Below are 24,100 nucleotides of genomic sequence, written 5' to 3' on the forward strand. Positions count from 1 at the left end.
GATTTCGTAGTGAACTTGTTGCAATATTTCAATGGAGACGGTGCCAACATCTTTCAACACGCTGATCATTTCACAGTTTTCTCTTTTCGTGACTAAAGACGTGAGCGTGGCTGTTTGTTATAAAGTCAGTCAAATGAAACACTAGTGAGAGTACAAAGATAGATTTATTGGTTTTATTCAAATAAAAAGGTTAATACAAAAAATGACTCTAATAGCAAACATTTCTTTATACACAATAAATTAATCAGTATACAAAACAAGAACAATTCTTTACATTTCATAAGGTAATGCTTATAACTGGTTGTTTAAAATACAGGAGCCATACACATTTATAAGTAGAAATTGTTATAATTTTTATAAAATAATCCTCATTATCTCTCCCATCGTTTTGTAAAGACCTTAGAGTTATTTTTATTGCAACTGGTCAATTGTTTAAAATGAACACCTGTTGCAGGTGACCGGTTTGTTCACCTTTTTATGCTTCTAGCTGCCATCTTATAAAGTAATATATATATATTTTTTAAAGATAACTTTTAATTCCTCAGACTAAAGTGAAGAACTTAACCCTACGGCTTGTGTTTTTCCTCATAAGTATATGTAAGCATCGTTGAATATATAACTGCATTTTGTCCTTTGAATATTTCTAAATCTTTCTTTAAAGTAACATTTAGGACATTGTCAATCAAATCTATAGAAATAGAATATACATCTCTATTCTTTATGAACTTTAGAGAAGTTTCTCAAACTATTCATTTAGTCGTTTTTAAAGTATTTACAATTGATTTACAGTGAAACATTTGACTGGCAGTGTATAAATGTGTGACACAAAACGTAAATTGACTAAATATGGGCTCACTTTTAGAAAACCTCCTGTTAAGTTCTTGTTAATCAGACCATGTGCTACCATAAGTTGCAGCACAAATAGAAGCATGATTTCAATTAAATCTAATTATATCCAAATGTTCACTTTTCTGTTAGATTTAGGTGTTTATTTTTATTTTTATTTAAATCTAGGGGTTATATAATTTAGCCCTCACATTTACAATTTCATTTACACTAACACTTCTCTTTATGGAACATACACATTTGATAATAAAGGTTATTTAAACAGCTTGTATTACATTAATAGCTCCATAGCCTGTAGTTTGAGAGTGGAAAAACTGAAGTCTTTGAAAAGCCTTATTAAGTTATTTCCCCCTCAGTGATCAGAAGCAGCTCAGAGTTTGGTTGTGTTTTGTGAAGTGAAGCTGGAGGCCAGGTCATAGTCCTCCTGCAGCTGGTAGTGTCCGTACCAGGTGTGCCAGTCGGCCGCTGCAGGGCCGCAGTAGCTCTGTTCGGCGGGGCTGGGCTGCCGGGGGTGGGCCTCCTCCTGAGCTGCCGGGCGGCAGAGCAGGTGTGCCGAGCCCAGCCTGTGCAGGATGTCTGGGTTGAACTGATACGTGAGTTTGCGGCGCACCTTGATGATCTCCCCGGTGCGGCTGTAGTTTCTCAGCGCCCTGGCCATCTTCTGATAGGTCATGGTCTTGCGGTTGCCCTTGCGTTGGCCCCAGCACTCGGCCAGCTTCTCCTTGTTCTTGGAGATGAAGTGGAAGGTGCCGCTGCTGTTATCCGTCCACTGGATTGAGTCGCCCATGTTGGGGTCATTCAGTGCTTCATGGAGGTATTCATAAAGTCTGAGCTTCTTACGACCTGAGGAGATGGAATTGGTCGTTTTAGTCACAAAGAATTTGAAATGAATAAGGTATGCTGAACACCTTAACCTGATTACCTGATTTGCTGTTCCTCTGTGGTGGTAAGATAGAGTATAAATGAGGCGATTCATTGCAGTGCGCAGAGTGACCCAAGGAAACGTCCGGGATGACCTGAGGCCAGGACTGCTGCTGAAAGAGAATCATTTCAAGTCAAACATATGTTTTTGTATCTTAAACACAAATACAGATTTTTGTGCACAACTTACAGCCATGTCATTCCAGTCGTAAACTGGAGTCGGTACATCAGACGGGTGTGTGACCAGGCAGCAGGAGATTTGACACTGCAGAGATTGCTGCTGCGAACCAAGAGTCTCATAATATGTGTACTCTGAAATGAAAAAAAATACACTAGATCAGATATAATTGAATCAGTGAAAGTGATACTATTAATTATACAGATTAAAGAAAAGAGAGGAAGATGTGGATTTGTAAGCATAACATTGTGCATTGAAAAATAAATGAAAATAAAATAGCAGAGGTTTGATAATCATGTCTTATTGCAGTAAATTATGCAACCATTCTCAGCCATTTTTACTGTACCTGAATTGTAATATGAATTGTTTGAATGCTGTTGAATCACATCAATTGCATCCTGGAAATGTTGGTTGATGTCGTTGTCCAAGGACGTCTGCAATAGATAGAAAGCCTTATTAGCACCCACACATATCTAATCTTTAATCATATTTTCTCGGAAAATAAAAAAAGTTAGATAATACAAGTCTAAGGCTTTAAAATGAGTGTAATCTAAAATGTATAGCATCCTATCAACTCACCATCTTGGATGTCTGAGTGTTGCCCTCGGTCGAGGCCATTTCTCTCCTTGGAGGTGAACACTGCCGCACTAGTTCAGGTGCGCAGTGTGTGGACAGGTATATATATGTAGCAGACCTCCAATACCTGTTCACCGTTCAGCTTCATGAATAGGTAGAGGCCGGTCAATTTAAATTTGAACACTTCTTCTTTTTTGTAAAACAGACATTCAAGCATCACACGGTCCGTCATAGGGGAGATCACAATCTACCAACAACAAAAACCTCTTTTATTGCAACCGTGCACCAGGAATACCAACAATTAGAGTCCTGACCTGAGAATTTGCATACGTCCGTGATATGAATCTAACATATGCATCTATAATATCTGTATATTGAAATTGAAGATCATGGAATTGAAGGAAATGTTCATAAAGTGGATCAATGTAAATTTGCATAACATTTGAGGGTGCGGATTGGCTTTTAAAATACAAATATTGCACAACCACTAACTTATAAATCAAAGGTGGTAAACAGTGTTACTTCATTTCCATTTTATTTGAATGTTAAAATGCCACAATATATCTTTTACGTTTTGCATATTGCCTATTTCCTCAGTAAATGTATTAAGATGCAGTATTTATCCTGCAATTATAGCATTAAGTTGCACACAAAGAAATAAATGGATGGAAAATAGTAAAATATTAATTTAAAAGCAACATTAAAAATCACTTATATTCCTCACAAAGCCACACAAATAATATCGGATATTGCTAACAGGAATTTTGTTCCTGTTTTCACTTTATACTTTTATTGTTTTATAGCTCATCATTTCAGATAAATGTTTTACTACTGCCTGATTAGTTTTTTTCAGAGATTGTTTATTGGCTGCCCCTTAAAGTTGCTGTAAAAATTGTTTTGAGTCATTAAATCCACTTTTCATTAAAAAAACAGGCTCACTATTCTGCACTCTAAAGGTGTGTTAAGGCTCACTGTGCAGCTCAGGCCAAAAAAAAAAAAATATATATATATTATATGTTTGACTTATTAACTTTTCAATTAACGAGAACGTCATAAAAATGATTGTAAAGGTTAATGGTTAATGATCGCTGTTAAACTATAGGCCTGTTTTTCCCCTTATATAGCAACACCCCTTGTTCAAATAAACACAGGGCTTTTTGAGAAGTGCATTTCTCTCAGCCGTGCAGTTTTAAATATCAACTGACTTGCTCCTGAAGTTCCCCTTTCAGCCCCGTTATGTGTAGACGGCGGTGAGGCCTGAACGCCTACCTGTTAATATTATATAGGTGTGTGTGTGTGTGTGTGTGTGTGTGTGTGTGTGTGTGTGTGTGTGTGAGCGTGCGTGCGTGCGTGCGTGCGTGCGTGCGTGTGTGCGTGTGTGTGTGTGTGTGTGTGTGTGTGTGTGTGCGTGTGCGTGTGTGTGTGTGTGTGTGTGTGTGTGTCTGTGTGTAAGCATGCAATTAAGCATGAGGGTATAGATCATGTGTGTTTGTGTGTGTTTCCTGCCTGTGCAGTACCCTGATAAAAAACAAAGAACCACAGACTTTCACACACACACTCCTTCTGGCCCTCTGTCCATTCAGGGGGACATTTCTGTCAAATTAAATCCATAAATTTAAAGACCACAACCTGTCGGCTGCAGCTGAAGCCTGCCAGATGTTTGCTGCTGCTGCAGGCACTGTGAGAGCTGGCTCCATTAGATCTGTCTCTGGGGTTAGGGTTAGGTGTTGTAGGTGTTTTGTCCTTTTTAATTATTATTATTAATTGAATAGATCATTTACTTGCAAAGGTGTTGGATGCTTTTTTCCTTGGTTTACTTTTTGAAGTTCTTTCATGCCTGCTTTGCAAGGTGGGCTACCAGGGAGCCCCTCCTCTATTCTTGTCTATACCAGGGGTTTAACATGTCCCCCGAGACAAAGCTAACACTGAAAAAACGGATACGTTGACTTTAAATTGACGCAGTTGTCACATAACTGTATTAGGTTAGTTGAAAGCAATAATATTAAGTTAAAAATAAAAACAATTAGGTTCAACTTAATATCATTGCTTTCAACTAACCTAATACAATTATGGGAAATCTGTTGACATAATTCAATCAGTCATCTCCTACATTAACATGCTCAGTTTTGCTTGAATGAAGCACTAAGACCTTTGACATGTTGATGTTTTCAAAGCTGAAACCGCTTTTAAAAAGGCTCAAAATAAATTGAATAAAAAAAAAAAAAAAAATGTAACATTATAATTTGATAAATTGTTGTATATTTAAACTATTCAAAGAGTTTTCAGAGTTTTTATCATTATTGTAGCCAATCTTGCATTACTCAATAAAGTGCATGTGTTGCTATGTGGTTAGGTGTTTGTGTGTTTGGAGAGAGAGATTCCTTGTCTGTGAAGGTGGGACAGTATGTCTTTGTGACAGAGGAGACATGCTGTACATTTATCTTTTCAAACAGAGTAGCACTTTCCTTCCTCTTCTCAATTCAATAGCTGCGTGCATGTTGGCAGCGAGGTGGGAACGGCAGGCTAACCGCAGCACAGTCAACCCCATTGTTCTTCTTTATTTACTGGCACTCGACGAAAATCAAGAAGTTTCAAACCCACTGGTATATAATTAGGCTATCGGGAGAAACGCTGGTGTGACCACAGAGTTATGATCATTATCTATGAGATCACATTCGTGTCCTCGGGGGAAGCATCGGAAAAAAATAGATTAATTGTAGATTAAGACTGCTTCACTGTGTTTCTGCAGTTTTTTTAATATAATATAATCCCAGTTAAACTTTTTATTGTTTTGCAGTGCAAACAAAGTTGCATATTTCACTTTTTTTAAATCTAATTTTTAGAAAAGGTGCCTTACTCATCCATTCTGTAAGTATTCTAAAAGGATATATAAATCATAGAAATTGCATGATAGTTAGTGATATAGAAGAAGGTTTATTTATTGATTCATTCATAGTTTAATATATTTCCTGAAAAGTTGAAAGCTGAAATATTGCAGACTGTCCAGCAGACGGCAGGACAGGGCTCGAAACGAACACATATCACATTGCACCCACATTCCTGCCCTGAGGAGCACATTATCGGGGTTTTAGAGACACCTTTTATAATGTCCCTGCAGTCCAATTGTTCCATCATTTTTCAAAAATGACAATATAGGTGATTTTTCTCCTTTTGCTCTATCCCTAAAATGCCAAGAAGCAGGTTCATTTTACAGTGGTTTTGCTCAAGTACTGCAGTACAAGTCATTTGGAGTTACTCGTACTTTTCACGAGTATTTTCCTTTGCAGGAGCAGTCTAGAGTAATATGATGTAGTTTGGAGAGTCTAATTTAATCCCTCATGTTGTTTTCTGGTGAAGCAATAAGAGACACAATCACACAAAGAAACATCAAGTTCAAGTTTCAGGATTCTTTAAAATTCTACCTTCACATGATTTTACATCCAGGCTTATAGAGATCAGAGATCAATCGTATACAGAAAAACAAAGGCCATGAGCTGAGGTAGCACAAAACGAATCTGAAAAATCTAATTAATGTGTCTAATAATAACAACTACAATACAAAGAGTAACATCCAGAACTCAGAGAGTTAAGTGGAATATTTTCATTTGGAATAGATTTACAAATTTGTGTTTAAAGGGTGATTCTAGTTCTACTTCCTACAGTAGGCCACAGTACCATAAGCCACTATCCCCACTACCGCGACCAGAGCTGCGCCTCCACACAGCAGCTCTGTGGAGCTCAGAGGGGTGGGAGTCTCTGGCGCAGCGGGCGGGGGGGGCTCCGGCTTTTCTGGTGCTGCTTCAGAGGCTTTGGCTGAATGTCCCTCCACATCCGACAGGGGAATCTGTGAGAATCGTAGCTGCTCATGACTCTCTGACAGAGACTCTGCTGCCATACGTGCAAGGATAGAAGGAGGTTGGAGCCCTTGAGTGGGGTAGAGCTCCTCGACTTCAGAGCTTGTGGTTGAAGGGACCGGGGTGGAGGTAGTGGAGGGGGGGTCGAACTTGACGATAGGCAGAGGAGGCAGCGCCATGGGGGGAACCACCTGCATGAACTCTGCCGGCTCCTTTCTCTTGTGCGGCTCCTCCGCTGACACCAGGAGCCCCTCGGTTTCCGGGGCGATGAGGTCCTGCTCCTCCTCTCTGAGCTCCACCAGCTCCCTCTCCCCGCCTAAAACACTCATCACGCTCGTCTGCAGCTCGTCGTCGTCTTCCTCCTCCTCTGTCCTCCTCACCGCCTCCTCCTTCTCTGCTTCCTCGAGCATCTCCGCCTCCTCTCGCTCTAGGTGGACCATGTCAGAGTGGTTCTCCTCTCCGCCCAGCCCCTGGTCGTCATTGCTGTCCAGGCTCTTGGTGTCCTCAGGGTCTGTATCGCCCACCGTGGACCAGGACTCTGCCAGCAGGCTCTCGCTCTGCCAGGGGGCCAAAGTCTCTGCGTGGGTCAGAGGCAGAGCAGCAGATGGGCTGAGGGAACCAGACTCCCCATCTCCTCCATCCCCCCTGCTGGACTCGACTGGGGCCTTTCCCTCCAGAATGAAGACCGGCTGCTGCAGAGACAAAATAGATCTTCAGAGGGGGAACTTTCAGTTTACTTCAGTTTCAGTGTGTGGGATTTGAATAACCCTTTCTTTACTGCAATAAGGAGCCACCGCATGGACACCCATGTACACTTCTGAAATCCTCCTCCTGCTGCCTTGATATTATTCCAACAGGATTTTTCAAAGATGTTTTGCCTTGCATGGCCTCAGAACTACTTCACATAGTAAACAAATCTCTTCACTCAGGTATTTTTCCACAGGCCCTGAAAACTGCATTCATTACACCGCTCTTAAAAAAGAATAATCTAGATGCTTCAGTAATGAACAATTACAGGCCCATATCAAACCTGCCATTTCTAGGTAAAATCATTGAAAAAGTTGTTTTTCAACAGTTGAGTAATTTCTTGCATTTAAATTGTTGTTTTGATGTGTTCCAGTCAGGCTTTCGTCCAAACCACAGCACTGAGACTGCTCTTGTAAAGGTCTTTAACGACATCCACTTAAACACAGACAGTGGCAGAACTTCAGTGTTAGTATTATTAGATCTCAGTGCTGCGTTTGACACTGTTGACCACAGCATATTACTAGACCGACTGGAAAACTGGGTGGGACTTTCGGAAACAGTTCTAAATTGGTTTAAATCCTACTTAAAGGATAGAAACAACTTTGTTTCTGTAGGTAAATACACATCTGAGTTGACAAATATGACATGTGGGGTTCCTCAAGGCTCCATCTTGGGGCCTCTTCTCTTTAACATCTACATGCTACCAGTGGCTCAGATAATGAAGAACAACAAAATAAGTTACCATAGCTATGCGGATGACACACAAATGTACGTAACAATTTCACCAGGAGACTATGCTCCAATTCAAACACTGAGTAAGTGCATTGAACAAATCAATGACTGGATGTGTCAGAACGTTCTCCAATTAAACAAAGATAAAACTGAGGTAATGATTTTTGGAGCCAAGGCAGAACGTTTAAAAGTTAGCGCTGAGCTTCAGTCTGCAATGTTCAAACCAACATATAAAGCCAGAAATCTAGGTGTAGTCATGGACTCTGACCTGAGTTTCAACAGTCACATTAAAACAGTTACAAAATTAGCCTACTATCACCTAAAGAACATATCTAGGATTAAAAGACTAATGTCACAGCAGGATTTGGAAAAACTTGTCCATGCCTTTATCTTCAGTAGACTCGACTACTGCAATGGTGTCTTCACAGGTCTCACAAAAAAATCTATTAGAAAGCTGCAGCTGATTCAGAACGCCGCTGCTCGAGTCCTCACTAACACTAAGAAAGTGGATCACATCACTCCTGTTCTGAAGTCTTTACACTGGCTTCCTGTGTGTCAAAGAATAGATTTCAAAATATTGCTGCTGGTTTATAAAGCACTGAATGGTTTAGGCCCAAAATACATTACTGACCTCCTGCTAAACTATGAACCATCCAGATCTCTCAGGTCTTCAGGGACTGGTCAGCTTTCTGTCCCCAGAGTCAGAACTAAACATGGAGAAGCAGCATTCAGTTATTATGCTCCAAATATCTGGAACAAACTCCCAGAAACCTGCAGGTCCGCTGCAACTCTTACTACTTTTAAATCCAGGCTGAAGACTTTTCTTTTTGTCGCTGCTTTTAATTGAACTATTCATATGTTAGACTGCACTGTAACTTTTATCCATGTATTTTTCCTTAATGTTTATTTTATTAGATTTTCTTTTTCAATGCTTAATGTCTTTCATTTTTTTTTGTAAAGCACTTTGAATTGCCTTGCGTTGAAAAGTGCTATATAAATAAACTTGCCTTGCCTTGCCTTGCCTTGCCTTACACTAACGCCATTGCCTCTTTCAGGACTACCGCCTCGCTCAACTCATAAAATACTAGTTATCAATATCAGTTAACATAAAACTTCTTAAGGAGCACCACAATTCAGAAGGGACAACACATGTAAATGATTTTGTTACAGGAGGACCAGTGTGCTCAACATTAAAATACAAATACTTAAAAGTGGAATAGAACAATTACAAATAAAATGAAAATCTAAAATAGTATATCAAATACAAACAATATTAAAAAAAAAAAGCTACTGTACTGTAGAAACATGACAGTGCAACGTAACCCAACCAATTATTTTGTTTAAAGTTGTTTTAACACTAATGTAAACATAGCACTTATATTTCATGATGTCATATCAAGTGACTCAAGTCCACATATCTTAAACATGTTGTGTTTTAATTCAATCACACGTACATCATTAGTACCCTTGATAATGTAATTAGTACATTATGAAAATCTCTGACTTCAAATTGATGCAACAAAATAAATTGTGGCAGACAGCAAGGCATGATATGACAACACACTCTCACTCCAGGATCGACGTTTGGTCAGTGTCCGTGGTGTCCAATTGTGACGCTCCTAGGCTCCTTCAGCGTCATAAAGGGACGCAAATATCTTTCAACTGATTGCAATGTATTCCCATCTGCGTCGGGATTTGACGCTCATGGAAGCACGGCATTCGTTTGTGTCGGCTGCCCTTAAAGGCAATGTGAGCGTCCATTCCCATTGGATAACGGAGAATTGTACACCCGGAAGTAAGTATTCCCCTTACTGTCGATTGATTTTACAGTGATATCTGCACTACTCATCGACTAAAAAACACCAGATTATCCTTGTTAATTACACAACATTGATTGGTTTAAATTGTGTGCAATGCTTTTGTATTTTTCCCCTTCGATTCGGAGAAACAAATATTTTTTCGGAGTAAAGGATGGCAGAACTACCTAGAATCCCCAGCTATCGTTTGGACTACACCATGTGCTCTGTTTGACAAACCCCGTGATAGTCCTCAAGCTCTGTGATTGGAGAGTGTGCTCCGAGGGTTAAGCCGATTCTCGAACAGCACTTGAAATGGGATGGAACCACGGCAGGCTGTCCAAAACTGGATTTGAACGGGTCCACCGCGTCCCCCCTCCCCGACCCAGTCCCCAGAACTACACATGCTGGCTATTATGTTTCGCAACATGTTCTCTATGGCACGTCTCTACTGGGAGTTGTAGTTTTAAAAGATGTTTTCGTATTTCCCATAATAAGAAGTTGCCAGTATTCAACTGTGTCCATCCCTGGAGGTTTAGGGGACAGGAAACACTCACATTTAAAACATATAATTAATAAATGGGTGAAAATTGCTGGTGCCCATAATGGGCAGCATTAATATATATACCCACATGCCAGCTAAGGTCAGAAGAGCTTTATTTAACAGCTGGTCTTATGTTTGTGACCCCTGTTGTTAATTGATAACATTACATTACATTAATTGATAAGCCTGAAACATGCACTTGTCAAGGTTCAGAGGCACATTTTGAAAATATGGCAGTAGCCATCGATCAGCTTAAGATAAGATATACTTTATTGATCCCAAGTTGGAACATTTGCGTTACATCAGCATGTGTAACAGTTAAATATGCAGTGGTGTTTATTTGAAAATCATTTAGTATAATCACACAAATTCTGTGTTTTATATTCAACAATTCTGTGTTCTTTATTTATTGATTGTTCAATACCTGACAAGGCCGGAGATGAAATATCTACATACATCTTATAAGAGTATAATACATTATGTATAATATCAGTTAAAATAAGTGCTTCAACATAGTTAACATTGCTGGAGGTATGCACACATATTGATAGATGTCTTGTAATGCACTATTGAGGAACCTGCGACCCAAGTTTTTCATTCAGTGCAGAACTACACCATAGTTGTGTAGGCCATATATGATATGTCAATAAACCTTAGAAAATCTTGAAATCTTGAAAGGGATGTGCAAAATAGTCATTATATACAGTCTTTAATTAACTATTAGTAGAGAATAACGAGTAATGAATATACTTTATAGGGATCCTATTAATATCTAATAATAAAAATAATGAAATTCAATAACATGCTTTAACCACTAGGTGTCCCTTTATATCAGCTGTGCACCTTTATGGTGTAAATACAGCCTATCTACCATTTGGATCAAATATAAAAGTGAGCCGAATTAGTGTTGATACTGCAAGGAGACGTATTGTGTGAAAAGAAATGTAAGATGTTGTTTAATGGCTGATATATTTATGATCCACGTCACGTTTTCAGTTCCTCATGTTTATCTAGAAGTCTTCTCATCAGGGCTCTATAAATACAGAACTACGGCAGATATGTAATATGTAATGCAGCCGAACCGTGTATTACAATGCCGTTATGTGATGACTTTCAAAGAGAAAAGCAAGCACACTCGGAATAAAGTATTTTTTTAAATTTTTTTTAATGTTTTCGGTCTGTTTCCGGTATTTGTTAATGACGATGTGTGCTGTGAGATGTGAGACTGGAATTGCACAGGGGGAAATAACGTAAGCTATCTTTAGATGCAGATTTTGTTAAACTAATATGTTTGCGCTGTGGACCAACACTATACATTGACGGGGAAGGGGGTAGCAATAAAGATAACACCTTTAAACAGTTACACAACATAACAGAAATAATATCGATAGCAGCGTCCCTAGCAACCACCTTGGTAACAATGAAAACGTCGCGATTTCCTGAAGTAATCTTCGTAATAACTAGCAAACTAAAGATCATGTACATCCACTGCACACATAATCTGAAATAACAACTCGCATCAAATGACATCAAAACGCATTTTAATGGCCAAACTAACTTAAAATAGGCATTTTCCACCTAGAATAAAACGAAGTTCGGCCATGTTTTCTTTTTCTGCAGGGAGAAATTTGAAGATCACGTGACATAGACAGCCATTGGAATGAATGGTGAAAAAAACGGTGCACATGGTGTAGTCCAAACGATAGCTGGGGATTCTGGGTAGTGTAGTGTCTTCTGCCATCCTTTACTCCGAAAAAACATTTGTTTCTCCGAATCGAAGGGGAAAAATACAAAAGCATTGCACACAATTTAAACCAATCAATGTTGTCTAATTAACAAGGATAATCTGGTGTTTTTTAGTCGATGAGTAGTGCAGATATCACTGTAAAATCAATCGACAGTAAGGGGAATACTTACTTCCGGGTGTACAATTCTCCGTTATCCAATGGGAATGGACGCTCACATTGCCTTTAAGGGCAACCGACACAAACGAATGCCGTGCTTCCATGAGCGTCAAATCCCGACGCAGATGGGAATACATTGCAATCAGTTGAAAGCTATTTGCGTCCCTTTATGACGCCGAAGGAGCCTAGGAGCGTCACAATTGGACGCCACGGACACTGACCAAACGTCGCTCCTGGACGCTTAGGGAGTGAGAGTGTGTTGGGTATGACACAGAGAACCCAACACAAATACTGAACTGATTGACAAATGTTTCAGCATAGCTAATATTTCTCCTCACAGTGGCTTTAGTAAATAATGATCTGCAGCATGCTTACTTCAACAGGTCAGTGTTCTCAGTGACATCAGTGACGCTGTGGTTGGAAAAAGTTGCTCACCGACTGCTCTGTATTGCAGCGGCTGTGACTATCTATAGCCTCGACCTGCATATCTTACTATGTTTAGGCACTATATACATCTCCATCTGTCATCCAAGGGTGGAAGCTATTCCAGTGATTTTACATTACGTGAGAATCCTACAAGTAGGAGCCCAGGGTGGGAGTGACATGTTATTGACTGTCTGAAACACCAACATTCCAGCAGCCCAACACTTATTCTTAACAATACTTTGATAACAACATTTGATGTCAACTTAATACAATTTCTGATGAGATGTGACCACTCTTGTGTTTTTCTGTGTCTCAAGGTGACCCTCCTCACCCCTTGTGTCACGTCTCAGCTTTGATTGCATGAAGTATTTGCCCCCATTCCACCCCGGAATAGACACTCTTGCTCTTCACTGTATGTTTGCTCTGGTTTCAGACCACCTCTCATTACAGAGGTCAGGTGTGAGCCCTCTGAGGTGTTCCAGATATATCTCCTGAGACCTGGTTCCAGATGAGATTGCTTTTGGATTGGATCTAAATATGTAAGAACCTGTATCTTAATGTCATTTCTGGAATACGTGTTCAGTACCTCAATCAGCCCAATGTGTTAAGCTTCACCCAGTGTTGTTGTAGCCAGAAATGTTATTAGTTTTATTCAGACGTTAGATTGTGATAGAAGGCTTTATCACGTGACTTTGTTTTTCTGATTATTGCCTAAATAATGTGAATAATTTTACTTTTTGTAAACAAGAATAATCGATAAGAGTAGTGTTTCCAAAAAAAATGCAATAATGTATCAAAACAAAAACAGAGATGCATTCAAGAAATCCAACGCTCCCCTTTCCTTTGTTAGCCTAATTATGTTTGTTTCAAAATCTAAGGTTAAGAGTTAGTTTATCCAATCTTTAAAGTCTTCCCCAATCCACAACTATTATTATGTGTAAAAAAGTCCTATCAATATATAAAGTGTGTTCTTACATTCATGATTTTCATTACTTTCTGTTATTGCCTTATTCCCATGCATTCCCAGACTAAAACAATATGTCATGTGTTGCCTCACAGTGGAAAGCAAACCCCTTCCTTCCTTCCTTCCTTCCTTCCTTCCTTCCTTCCTTCCTTCCTTCCTTCCTTCCTTCCTTCCTTCCTTCCTTCCTTCCTTCCTTCCTTCCTTCCTTCCTTCCTTCCTTCCTTCCTTCCTTCCTTCCTGTTGCACAACAGCTTGGTTACTTTGTGTGCAATAAAACCTTCTGAAACTGAGTCTAGCAACTGGACAAAATCAATAAAAACAAGCTCATTTTGCCTTGAATAAAAATGTCCAGTACACAGAAAGAGCTAAATTACTTGATTATGAATGCTCAGTGTTGTGTTAAAGCTTTTTTGTTGTATTCATGATGAGGATATTTTATATGGTCTCATACTCTCATGACTTAAATCCTTTGATGTTGGCTCCACCTCTTCCAGAGTGAGCAGACTGTGAGAGACGCCCCCTGTTGTCACCCATTTAATGACCAATAGCGGCCATATTGTCTGACCCAAGCTGTGTGCTCTGTAGACCTGAAACATTAAAGGTGGTCACCCAAACATTTGAAGCGTTCACAAACAGAGTCTCTCCTGTGTCCCTGCCTGCACTGAAACCAATCAACCCTTTCTCCTCTGTGACCCTTCTTTTGCTTACTGGCCTACTTGAGTAATTGGATTTCCATTGATCCTATCCTAGCAATAACAGACTCATGGTGGAGTAATTAATCAAGAAGATTTAAGGCACTGTATCTGTGCTAAAGTGAGATGAGGACAGAGGGATATCAGATAAAATCATGTCAAAATGCAGGATCGTATTGAGATAAAACAAACTAGCCTCTCATGTTAGTTTCTTTGCATTGTGCAAGGTGAAGTTTTGTCCTTCAAAACATTAGAGTGACCTGTAATGACCCTTGACATGTTTACAGATGACACACTTTTAACAAAGCCCGACAAGCAAAGGAGAGATCAGATCACGTTCAGATCAGTATGCATTCAACTTTCTTTCTTCTGATTTCAGACTTTGCTAAAACGTTGTGCAATGTAAATAAAAACAGAGCATACCTGTGTCTTCTTGGTGACGGTGGTGAACGAGATGCTAGAAGCAGACGCTGGAGATCAAAGTGAGACGTGCATTCAGACACGAAGCCACACAACAACAGATAGGCAGACATGCATGCTGGAGCTGGCACAGGACTAACAAGATGGACAAGCTGTGCAAAAGTCTCTCCCCCTCCCTCTCCCCCTATCAGTCTCTCTCTCTCTCACCCACCCCACTACCCAAATCTATGACATAACAGTTGGCTGGAGAGCAGGCAGTAGTGACTTTGCTGGCTGCTCAGAATGAAAAAGATTAGGAAAATGCAGGTAAAAGGTGAAAAATGATTTGAATGTTTCAATCAGACTTTACCCTGTGTGTTCACAGTCTCTGGAGGGGCAGCAGAGATCAGTGGGTGAGTGTTTTATTCTGGTAAACAAGCCTCTGGAGTTGTATGTCCACTGTCCAAAGTTCAAACAGCATATTATTAGTCAGTCCACACCACAGTGTGCTGCTGTGACACCAAGTGTAAAACGCATGCCAGACGAGGAGAAGAGCTATTTCTAAAGCTGAACTTTCCATATTCTACTTCCCTCTGCTGGTGAGAGGTGTTACACGAATGGAAACTATGCCAGGGGAGGCTTTTAAATGGTACACCTGCATGGCAACATGTACAAGATTGTAAAACAATGAAATAATCAAATACAAGAGACTAACACTACATTTAAATGGATTACATTTAAATGAAGTACATATTTAATATTTTAAATATATGCAATTCATTATCAGTAAATTAGCTATAAAAATGACAAATAGTACAGAATATAGCTGATAAAAACATTAAAGAACTTAAAGGAAACAACATGATACACATTGAGTAAGAGCTTACAGGGGAAAGTATATAACTAAAACAATTTAAAAAAAGAGACAGGTGTATATAACACAAGACAAAAATGATAAAACCTACATTTTTAGTGACTTGACAGCCTCTGTATTAGTCGAATAAGAACATACTTTCACATATTACTCAACTTTGTTGAGTAAAAAAGTACGTGTTTTATTTTTGAATGTTCGTGTCTGTATAATCATTGCTGTTCCTATATTATAAGTAATGGTACTATACAAACTTACAAATGTATGCGACGTATTTTTTTGTTCTTTTATCAAAAACATCACATAATTTTCCTGCTTTCTGCAGCAAGTTAAACGCCTCTTATTCTCTCACGTGATTGGCTGCTCGACCGGAAGTAAACATCATGTGATGTGTGACGCCAATCAGCTGATCCTCCGTAGACATCTTTACGAGTCACGACTGCGGCGATTTAATTCATACCTCCTCGTCTGTGATATTTTGGTAAATATACACGGATTTAAGGCTCTCATTGCATTGTTAACATACCCTTGTTATCATTCATGCCTGTTTTATTTTTCGGCGGTTTTAATTATTGTATTTTTTTGTTAATTCTGCTCGCAGGCCTGCACGGACCTCTGACAGCTGCAGCCATGGCGCTTAGCGATGCCGACGTTCAGAAGCAGGTAATAACCCATTTTAACCATCAATACTGTCACCATCCACCTGTTTCTCTTTGGTCGATGCTAGAGCAGTTTCACGTTGCTAATCGTCTCATTAACACACTGTGAAATGTGTTTAGTAGCTGCAATACACAGTGTGTGCAACATAATGACATTGAGATAGCTGCAGGAGGTTAGCATTGATATAAACCCTAACTATACACAATGCGATGATTGAGGGTGTGTTTGAATGGAGGGTTTATACGTAAATATGCGTGTTATAGCTAAATAAGCAACCATTTTGAAACCTGTGCTGGGTCGTATGGGTGATATTTAGAGGTTCATATTACTGGATGATCACATGATCAGCACATGATGAGGAACTAGGAGTGAGTGAGCCACAGTCTGGAATCTTTACTGGAAATAACCTCCATATGAGCAAATGCAATGCTGCAGAAGCTAACTGTACACAAGTTAAGGTCAAGTGTTCATTGGTGGTTACAATAAACTATGAATGTAATGAGGTACACATTAATTGTATTTGAGAACTTGAGTATGTTCTTTTAATGCAACTTATACTAATAATCCACTACATCCCAGAGACAAATATTTGTATTTTCTCAACAAAAGTTGCCAGCTTTTCTTTTTTATGTCCGATTACAATTCCATGTGCCCTTTCTTTTACCCTAAACTGAAGCATAATGTGTTCCTTTGAACATCGACAGGTGTAACAAGCAACACAAGCATTCATGTAGCAAACATGTACTCCATAAACATCTTATAAAGACTACCAACAACATGGAGCCTTTAACTGCTCAAACTTCAAGTACTATTCGCGCATCTTCCCAAAATATACTTCTGCTTAATTCAGGTTTCAAATGCAGAACTTATGATTTAAGCGTAGTGTTTTCACACTGTGGTTTACGTTGTTTTACTTGAGTAAATGCTTCTAATACTTCTTACACGGCTGGCAGAGACATTCCTCCCCAGTGTTCTAAAGTAAGACGACAGAGTCGCTTCACAGCAGGGTGACGATCGCCTCTGAGTTCATTAGGAGAGAGATGACGATTTGCAGTTAGTTCCTAAGACTGAATGTTCATTATGAAACTGTGTGCGTTTAAATCCATAACACATGTGGGGGGAATCTATATCTCTTTTGTTGAGGAAGCCTGATGGTATTAATGTCTTTCTCCTGTGTACAGATCAAGCACATGATGGCCTTCATTGAACAGGAGGCCAACGAGAAGGCAGAAGAAATTGATGCAAAGGTAAAATCACACAGTGCTGTGGAGAGAAGCCCCGAGGGATGATTAATAATCCCTTCCTTTTTTAAGTCGTATTCTTTTGGACATGTTGTGCTTCTATTAATGAGTCAGCAGTAGAGAGCTGAGAAAAGTGGAAAAAGAATGAACTAATTCTTGTCAGCATAAACATGTATCTTTATTCTAGATTTGATCACATGTGGGCCTGTAATGTAGCAGTTATGGCCTTTTTTAAATGTATTCCAAATGCACTGTTGTGCTGTGCACTCATCTGACTGAGTTTAGCTTCAGTTTATGTATTTACAGGTGTTGATGTTAACACAATATTAAAATATATATTATAAGCACAGACAAACACACACAATTAACATACATAATTAAAGACATTGATTCTACATTAAAAATAAGTTTACAAGTTTTAAAATGCATGAATCCTATCCATTTGGTCCTTTGTGATGCTTACCACTAGGGGCGCTAAGAGCACACAAAGTATTACATTACACATTATAAACAGCAGTTTGATTTAAAACATTTAAAAATCACTGTTTTTAATTCTTTGATATAAGGATGTGCTCTTTTTCTCTATAAAAAATAACATTTTATACTTTTAGGTTTTGTCTTGTTATGCATAAAAAGTGTCTTTTTATTTTTAAATATAACTACATTTATTTCACAATGTTATGCCATATTTATAGCTCCAAAGGTAATAGCCTTTCATATTCTGACGTGTACTATTTTTTTATTGTGTAACACGTGTGTCTTTCATATCACAAATACACCAGCAGAACTGATTATTGGTTAAAGATCACAGAAACAGAAAGATATAACTGTCTCCTCCTGCAGGCAGAAGAGGAGTTCAACATTGAGAAGGGCCGTCTGGTCCAAACCCAGAGGCTGAAGATCATGGAGTACTACGAGAAGAAGGAGAAGCAGATCGAGCAGCAGAAGAAAATGTAAGTCAAAGCGAGACACATCACAGGACACATCCAGTCCTCTTCCCTTTTTAAGGACAAAGAAATATCTGTACGTGTGACGCAGAGTTTCCGGGATTTGATTCAATCACTTTATCCTACAATGACGCTTTTGTGACCTGGCCCAAAACAGTCTTAGGGTTTTCCGCACAACAAACAAAATCCCTCACACGTCTAAACAGACCCAATGTGTTTGCTATTTTTCTACTTAACAGTCAGATGTCAAACCTGATGAACCAGGCTCGCCTGAAGGTGTTGAAGGCCCGGGACGATATGATCTCGGTAAGCAGTTATAACTCGGGCTCTGTCATCACGCTGTCATACTGTGCATACAGAGGAGAGATTGATTGTGTAAGTGCACCATATGTGAATAATAGGAACCCCGTGTGTATTTGTGTCCTCAGGAAATGCTGAACGAGGCCCGCCAACGGCTCGGGAACATCGCAAAAGACCCAGCCAGGTATCCAGTTCTGATGGACGGCTTGATCCTACAGGTGGGTTTATCCTCTCAGCTTCTTCACACACAAGTACACCAACTAACCTTAATGTATTCTAATACAAATGCCCTGCAATAAATCCTTCCTTCTTAAAGGTCACAATGTTCAATTAAACGCCTGCAGCTAGTCCAGAACGCAGCTGCACGTCTTTTGACTGGCCACAAAAAGCGTGACCACATCACCCCAATTCTGGCCTTCCACTGGCTTCCAATTTGGTTCCGAATTGATTTTAAAATCCTTTTATTTGTCTTTAAAGCCCTAAATGGGCTGGCTCCTGCCTATATAGCCAAACTCCTGCGTCGCTACACCCCAGCCAGAGCTTTAAGGTCTGCTGACCAGCTGCTGCTGGTAGTGCCCAAGACCAGGCTCAAAACCCAAGGGCACCGAGCCTTCGCAGCAGCTGGCCCCAGGCTCTGGAACACTCTGCCCCTCCATGTGAGGTCGGCCCAGACCCTCGGGGTTTTTAAATCCTCACTAAAGACTTCTTCTCTCTGGCCTTCTAGTCAGAGCGGAGCACGACACCTGACTATTCCCTGTGTTTTTGTTTGTTATACTTCTGTTCCAAATTATTGTCTTTTATTGTGATTGTAGTAATGTGTTTGACACTGCTCGACCAAAAATCGCTTTTAAATGTGCTATATAAATAAAACTTGATTTGATGTTAGATTAATAATATAAGATAAAATCCTTCTGACCTATAAAATAAATAAAACAATATAAAGGTAGGTAAATAATAAAGACTAAAAGAACATTTTAAAGTGGGGGGTTGCTAATAAATAGCTTGTTATGTTTTTTTGCTGACAGACAGGTGTTTCTGCTATTTTGTCCACCCCATTGACATCAATAAAGGTACTCAATAGTCATTACAGGGGCACAAACTGCCTCCTGCATATTCATCTAAGGCTTTCTCCACATCTTTCAACAGCATCTGAGTACAGGGAGCATGTATTGCAGAATGGTTGTATCAGACTGCATGCGTGTGTCTGACTGAGTGTGTATGTTTATGATGAGGCTGTTTTGAGATTTTAAAAACAGAGGTTTGATGATCTTTTCTTAATCGTTTTCGTACCAGGGATTGTATCAGCTCCTGGAGCCCAAAGTGACGATTCGCTGCCGTAAACAGGACGTGCAGATGGTACAGGTGAGTCCGTCAGAGAGTTAAAGTTGTTTATTTGATCACAACTATTTGATGTTCCTGCTCTTAAAATCAATTCTGAATCTAAATTGTGTTGTGACTTTTTGCCATCCAGGCTTCCATCCAGAGGAATATTCCTATTTATAAAGCCGCTGTGAAGATCAACATCGAGGTCCGCATCGACCAGGACAACTTCATCCCCCCCGACGTGTAAGCATCACATTTCATCATCAAGTTGAAATGACCCCTAAAACGAAACTTTTTTTTGCATTATATTATTCAATATTGAGATAAATTATTTAACTGTAGAACTGCATACAATGAATCAGTCAATAAAAAAGTAATAGCCCATTATTTTAGAATGAAAAAGTAATTTAACACATTTTATGGGCAAAAGTCAGAAAATGTTGTTTTTAGCCTCTACTTAAAGATGTTCAGTTTATTTTCTGATTCATATCATATTAAACTCAATATCTTTGGGATCATTCATTTAGTTACATCATCTTGGACTGGACAGTTTCTACTACTTTCTGACATTTAATAGACCAATTGATTAATCTACAAAGTAATCTGCAGATCAATCCATAATACAAAATAGCTGTTACTTGCAGGGCTATGTAACACCTTCCTGATTGAGAACCGCGCATTAAGAAGTCACGCAGGCTTCATTCCTCTCTTCATTTCCTGTTCTGTAGTCGGTTGGGACCTTTATGTGTATATTGAATTTCATCTGATAGAACAACTTGTACTGCCTTGTGGTGCAGACACCACCGTCTAACAGCTGTCTCTCAGTATTTTGTTCCTTGCCAAACAGATTGACTTTTGATGTTGACCAAACGCTCTCTCTCTGTGACTGAACTAAACATGCCTGACTGAGAGAGAGTTTTTCTGGATTTAGAAGAGACACTGACAAAAACGTAGTTGAAAATAAAGTTAGATTTATCGCCATGTTTGTCGTCTTCTTCAGTGCTGGAGGCGTGGAGATCTATAATGCCAACGGGAAAATCAAGGTGGCCAACACGATGGAGAGCAGACTGGACCTCATGGCTCAGCAGGTATATTATCACTCTCAAATCCTTCATTTCTTAAACCTGCATAATAAACCTTCTTTCAAGTTTCATTTCTAACCTTTATTATTAATCCCCTCTTTAATTAATTTCATGTTGAAAATATCTTGTTCCTACGTGTCATCAATGCATTTATTTCAACAAATTGGAAATAGGTACGTTTACAGTAGTTTCAAAGAACCCCAAACTTTATGTTTTTTATAGACTATTATTCTTTATTTATTTTGAGAATAGAAAACATTTAGAGGACCTCTCCTTTGCTTTTACAGTGAGCATACACCTAACCAATATATATATTTAGCTCAGTGAGGTTTCTTTCTCTGGCTAAACAAAGGTCAAATAAATACATGAATTGCCTTTTTATTGCTTTGAATTGAATTTCCATTTGAAATAAGGGATGTGGTTGTTAAGAGGCATTTGACCGAATGACATTAGCGTAGCTCTCACGTTAGGCAAGCTTTACGTTCATTACATGAGAAACAACAAGCGACCCCATGTGTCACAAGTTGGAGTGACACATGTTTTATGGATAAATATGTCTATCATTCATTTATTTATGAGTACTTTTAAATCGGTCTTATCAACAAATTCAAGTTTACATTTATGTAGCCATTTAAGTTGTTTTTAGGATATATTGAACATTTAGCTTACACTTACTAATTCTGAGCTTTGTGTCATATTTCATGTTGGGTAGTCTTTACCTCTATTGTCTCCTAAAATGTTCCCTAGCTGCGTATTCTTAAACCTAAGTACAGTGGGGCAAAAAAGTATTTAGTCAGCCACCAATTATGCAAGTTCTCCCACTGAAAAAGATGAGAGAGGCCTGTAATTTTCATCCTAGGTATACCTCAACTATGAGAGACAGAATGAGGGGAAAGAATCCAGGAAATCACATTGTAGGATTTTTAATGAATTAATTGGTAAATTCCTCTGTGAAATAAGTATTTGGTCACCTACAAACAAACAAGATTTCTGGCTCTCACAGACCTGTAACTTCTTCTTTAAGAGCCTCCTCTGTCCTCCACGTGTCAACTGTATTAATGGCACCTGTTTGAACTCGTTATTAGTATAAAAGACACCTGTCCACAACCTCAAACAGTTACACTCCAAACTCCACTATGGCCAAGACCAAAGAGCTGTCAAAGGACACCAGAAACAAAATGGTAGACCTGCACCAGGCTGGGAAGACTGAATCTGCAATAGGTAAGCAGCTTGGTGTGAAGAAATCAACTGTGGGAGCAATTATTAGAAAATGGAAGACATACAAGACCACTGATAATCTCCCTCGATCTGGGGCTCCACGCAAGATCTCACCCTGTGGGGTCAAAATGATCACAAGAACGGTGAGCAAAAATCCCAGAACCACACGGGGGGACCGAGTCAATGACCTGCAGAGAGCTGGGACCAAAGTAACAAAGGCTACCATCAGTAACACACTACGGCGCCAGGGACTCAAATCCTGCAGTGCCAGACGTGTCCCCCTGCTTAAGCCAGTACATGTCCAGGCCCATCTGAAGTTTGCTAGAGAGCATTTAGATGATCCAGAAGAGGATTGGGAGAATGTCATATGGTCAGATGAAACCAAAATAGAACTTTTTGGTAAAAACTCAACTAGACGTGTTTGGAGGAGAAAGAATTCTGAGTTGCATCCAAAGGACACCATACCTACTGTGAAACATGGGGTAAAAAAAGTACCAGAATGTAGGAATACTCGGTTTATTAGCATCAAAATATACTTAAAGTACCAAAAGTAAAAGTACTCATTCTGCAGATTGGTCCATTTCCGAAAAAAAAAAAAAGGTTATATATATATATATATATATATATATAAAAAAGAGTAGTAGTACTGTTAAAATCTTAACGATACCCATCTCTATGCATATCTATTGGTTTTAGACTTGACAATTTTGTCCTCTCAGGTATTAGGAAAATATTTGGGGCACTATTTTTCAATATATTTTTTGACCAATCAATGATTCGGGGAAAAATCAGCAAATAAATCTTTAGTTGCTTCCTGCTTACAATAATCCGTGTGTCTGTGTTTCAGATGATGCCTGAAGTCCGAGTGTCTCTCTTCGGCGTTAACCCCAACCGCAAGTTTTTGGACTAAGTGGCTCCGCTGTGTTCGAGAAAATCTCTCCTTGTTATTTTGTATTTCTTCTTTTGTCACAAGAAAGACGTCATTCCTCTGTCTGTAAAACAAATCTCCGATGCAAAAGATATTGTTGTGTGATGTATTGCTGTATTTTTCTGTGCATTAAGGGACTATATAGACGCTGCAGCTCAACATTACAGACGTGCATTGTGGGTACTGCACAGTTGTATACTCCGCTGCTCCCCTTTGTCCTCTAATTGGATCATGACAAACACAGAGCTTTCGTGTCACGGTTTCCCCCGTTTCGGTAACCTCTACCCCACGTGTTATAAGTTGCATGGGGCATTGTGTTGCTAATGGATGCCTGCTCCAACCAATTACTGAGAAAGTAAATGGCATCCTGGAAGCAACGCTGAGGGCCGTACACGACGTTACAGAGTTAATTTATTGGTGTTCTGTCATGAATTAAACAAGTGGCTGATATCATATCAGGGTCCACTGTGTGTATATGATGTTTCCTGATTCAATTATGTGTGGTTGTTGTTTTGTCTTTTTTTGTCTTAAACTAAAGATGTTATATTGTGGAAATGTTAAATAAAATACAATTATAAATCATTGGTCCCACGTCTGTGCTCATTATTTGTTTATTTTTCTTCAGTCGATGTCAGTTTTTTGACATGTTTTTGCAATCATGCTTCATTCATTAGTTTATCACATGGTCAGACAAAAATGCCCCCAATTATCCTGTGGCTCAGAGTGTTCTGCTGACATGCTCCGCTCATAGAGGAGTCTTTTTCTGAGACGGCTGAGACGCAGGACCCCAGAAGCTCCCTCCTACTTGCAAGTATTTCATGTTTTAGACTAGATAGATTTACTTTTAAAGTTTTAGTTCCATCCTTTTATTTTTGCCATGTGCTTAATGTAGAATAGGCTCTTTCAGGTCCGTAATGCAGGATGAGCAGCATGTTATCACAAACAACCTTG

The 24,100-nt window shown here is 39.3% G+C and overlaps 3 protein-coding genes across 5 annotated transcripts; 1 reads left to right on the forward strand and 2 right to left on the reverse strand.

The window, feature by feature from the left end:
• Positions 1 to 1,152: 1,152 nt before the first annotated feature.
• On the reverse strand, positions 1,153 to 2,563 carry spic (Spi-C transcription factor (Spi-1/PU.1 related)). The gene is made up of 5 exons (XM_034074715.1): positions 2,525 to 2,563; positions 2,292 to 2,379; positions 1,958 to 2,079; positions 1,769 to 1,880; positions 1,153 to 1,689 (listed from the first exon to the last, which is right to left on the reverse strand). Exons 1-5 carry the CDS (start codon positions 2,561 to 2,563, stop codon positions 1,217 to 1,219), a joined length of 834 nt encoding a protein of 277 aa, XP_033930606.1. The 3' UTR covers positions 1,153 to 1,216.
• A 3,350-nt stretch (positions 2,564 to 5,913) lies between these two features.
• LOC117439029 (glutamate-rich protein 6) lies at positions 5,914 to 14,786 on the reverse strand. Of its 3 annotated transcripts, XM_071201732.1 has the most exons (3): positions 14,604 to 14,786; positions 8,486 to 8,561; positions 5,914 to 7,067 (listed from the first exon to the last, which is right to left on the reverse strand). In XM_071201732.1, the coding sequence occupies exon 3, from the start codon at positions 6,813 to 6,815 to the stop codon at positions 6,171 to 6,173; it is 645 nt and encodes a 214-aa protein (XP_071057833.1). In that variant the 5' UTR covers positions 6,816 to 7,067; positions 8,486 to 8,561; positions 14,604 to 14,786; the 3' UTR covers positions 5,914 to 6,170. The 3 variants fall into 3 exon arrangements, with proteins under 3 accessions (XP_071057833.1, XP_033930608.1, XP_071057834.1); XM_034074717.2 differs by lacking the exon at positions 8,486 to 8,561; XM_071201733.1 differs by lacking the exons at positions 8,486 to 8,561; positions 14,604 to 14,786 and adding an exon at positions 8,239 to 8,328.
• Positions 14,787 to 15,822: 1,036 nt separating this feature from the next.
• atp6v1e1b (ATPase H+ transporting V1 subunit E1b) lies at positions 15,823 to 23,731 on the forward strand. The gene is made up of 10 exons (XM_034074716.2): positions 15,823 to 15,931; positions 16,052 to 16,113; positions 17,292 to 17,357; positions 18,195 to 18,304; positions 18,538 to 18,604; positions 18,727 to 18,816; positions 19,892 to 19,960; positions 20,070 to 20,164; positions 20,922 to 21,009; positions 23,069 to 23,731. Exons 2-10 carry the CDS (start codon positions 16,081 to 16,083, stop codon positions 23,129 to 23,131), a joined length of 681 nt encoding a protein of 226 aa, XP_033930607.1. The 5' UTR covers positions 15,823 to 15,931; positions 16,052 to 16,080; the 3' UTR covers positions 23,132 to 23,731.
• The last annotated feature ends 369 nt before the right edge of the window (positions 23,732 to 24,100 follow it).

Source organism: Pseudochaenichthys georgianus, chromosome 23, assembly GCF_902827115.2.
Source record: "Pseudochaenichthys georgianus chromosome 23, fPseGeo1.2, whole genome shotgun sequence".
Lineage (NCBI taxonomy): Eukaryota > Metazoa > Chordata > Actinopteri > Perciformes > Channichthyidae > Pseudochaenichthys > Pseudochaenichthys georgianus.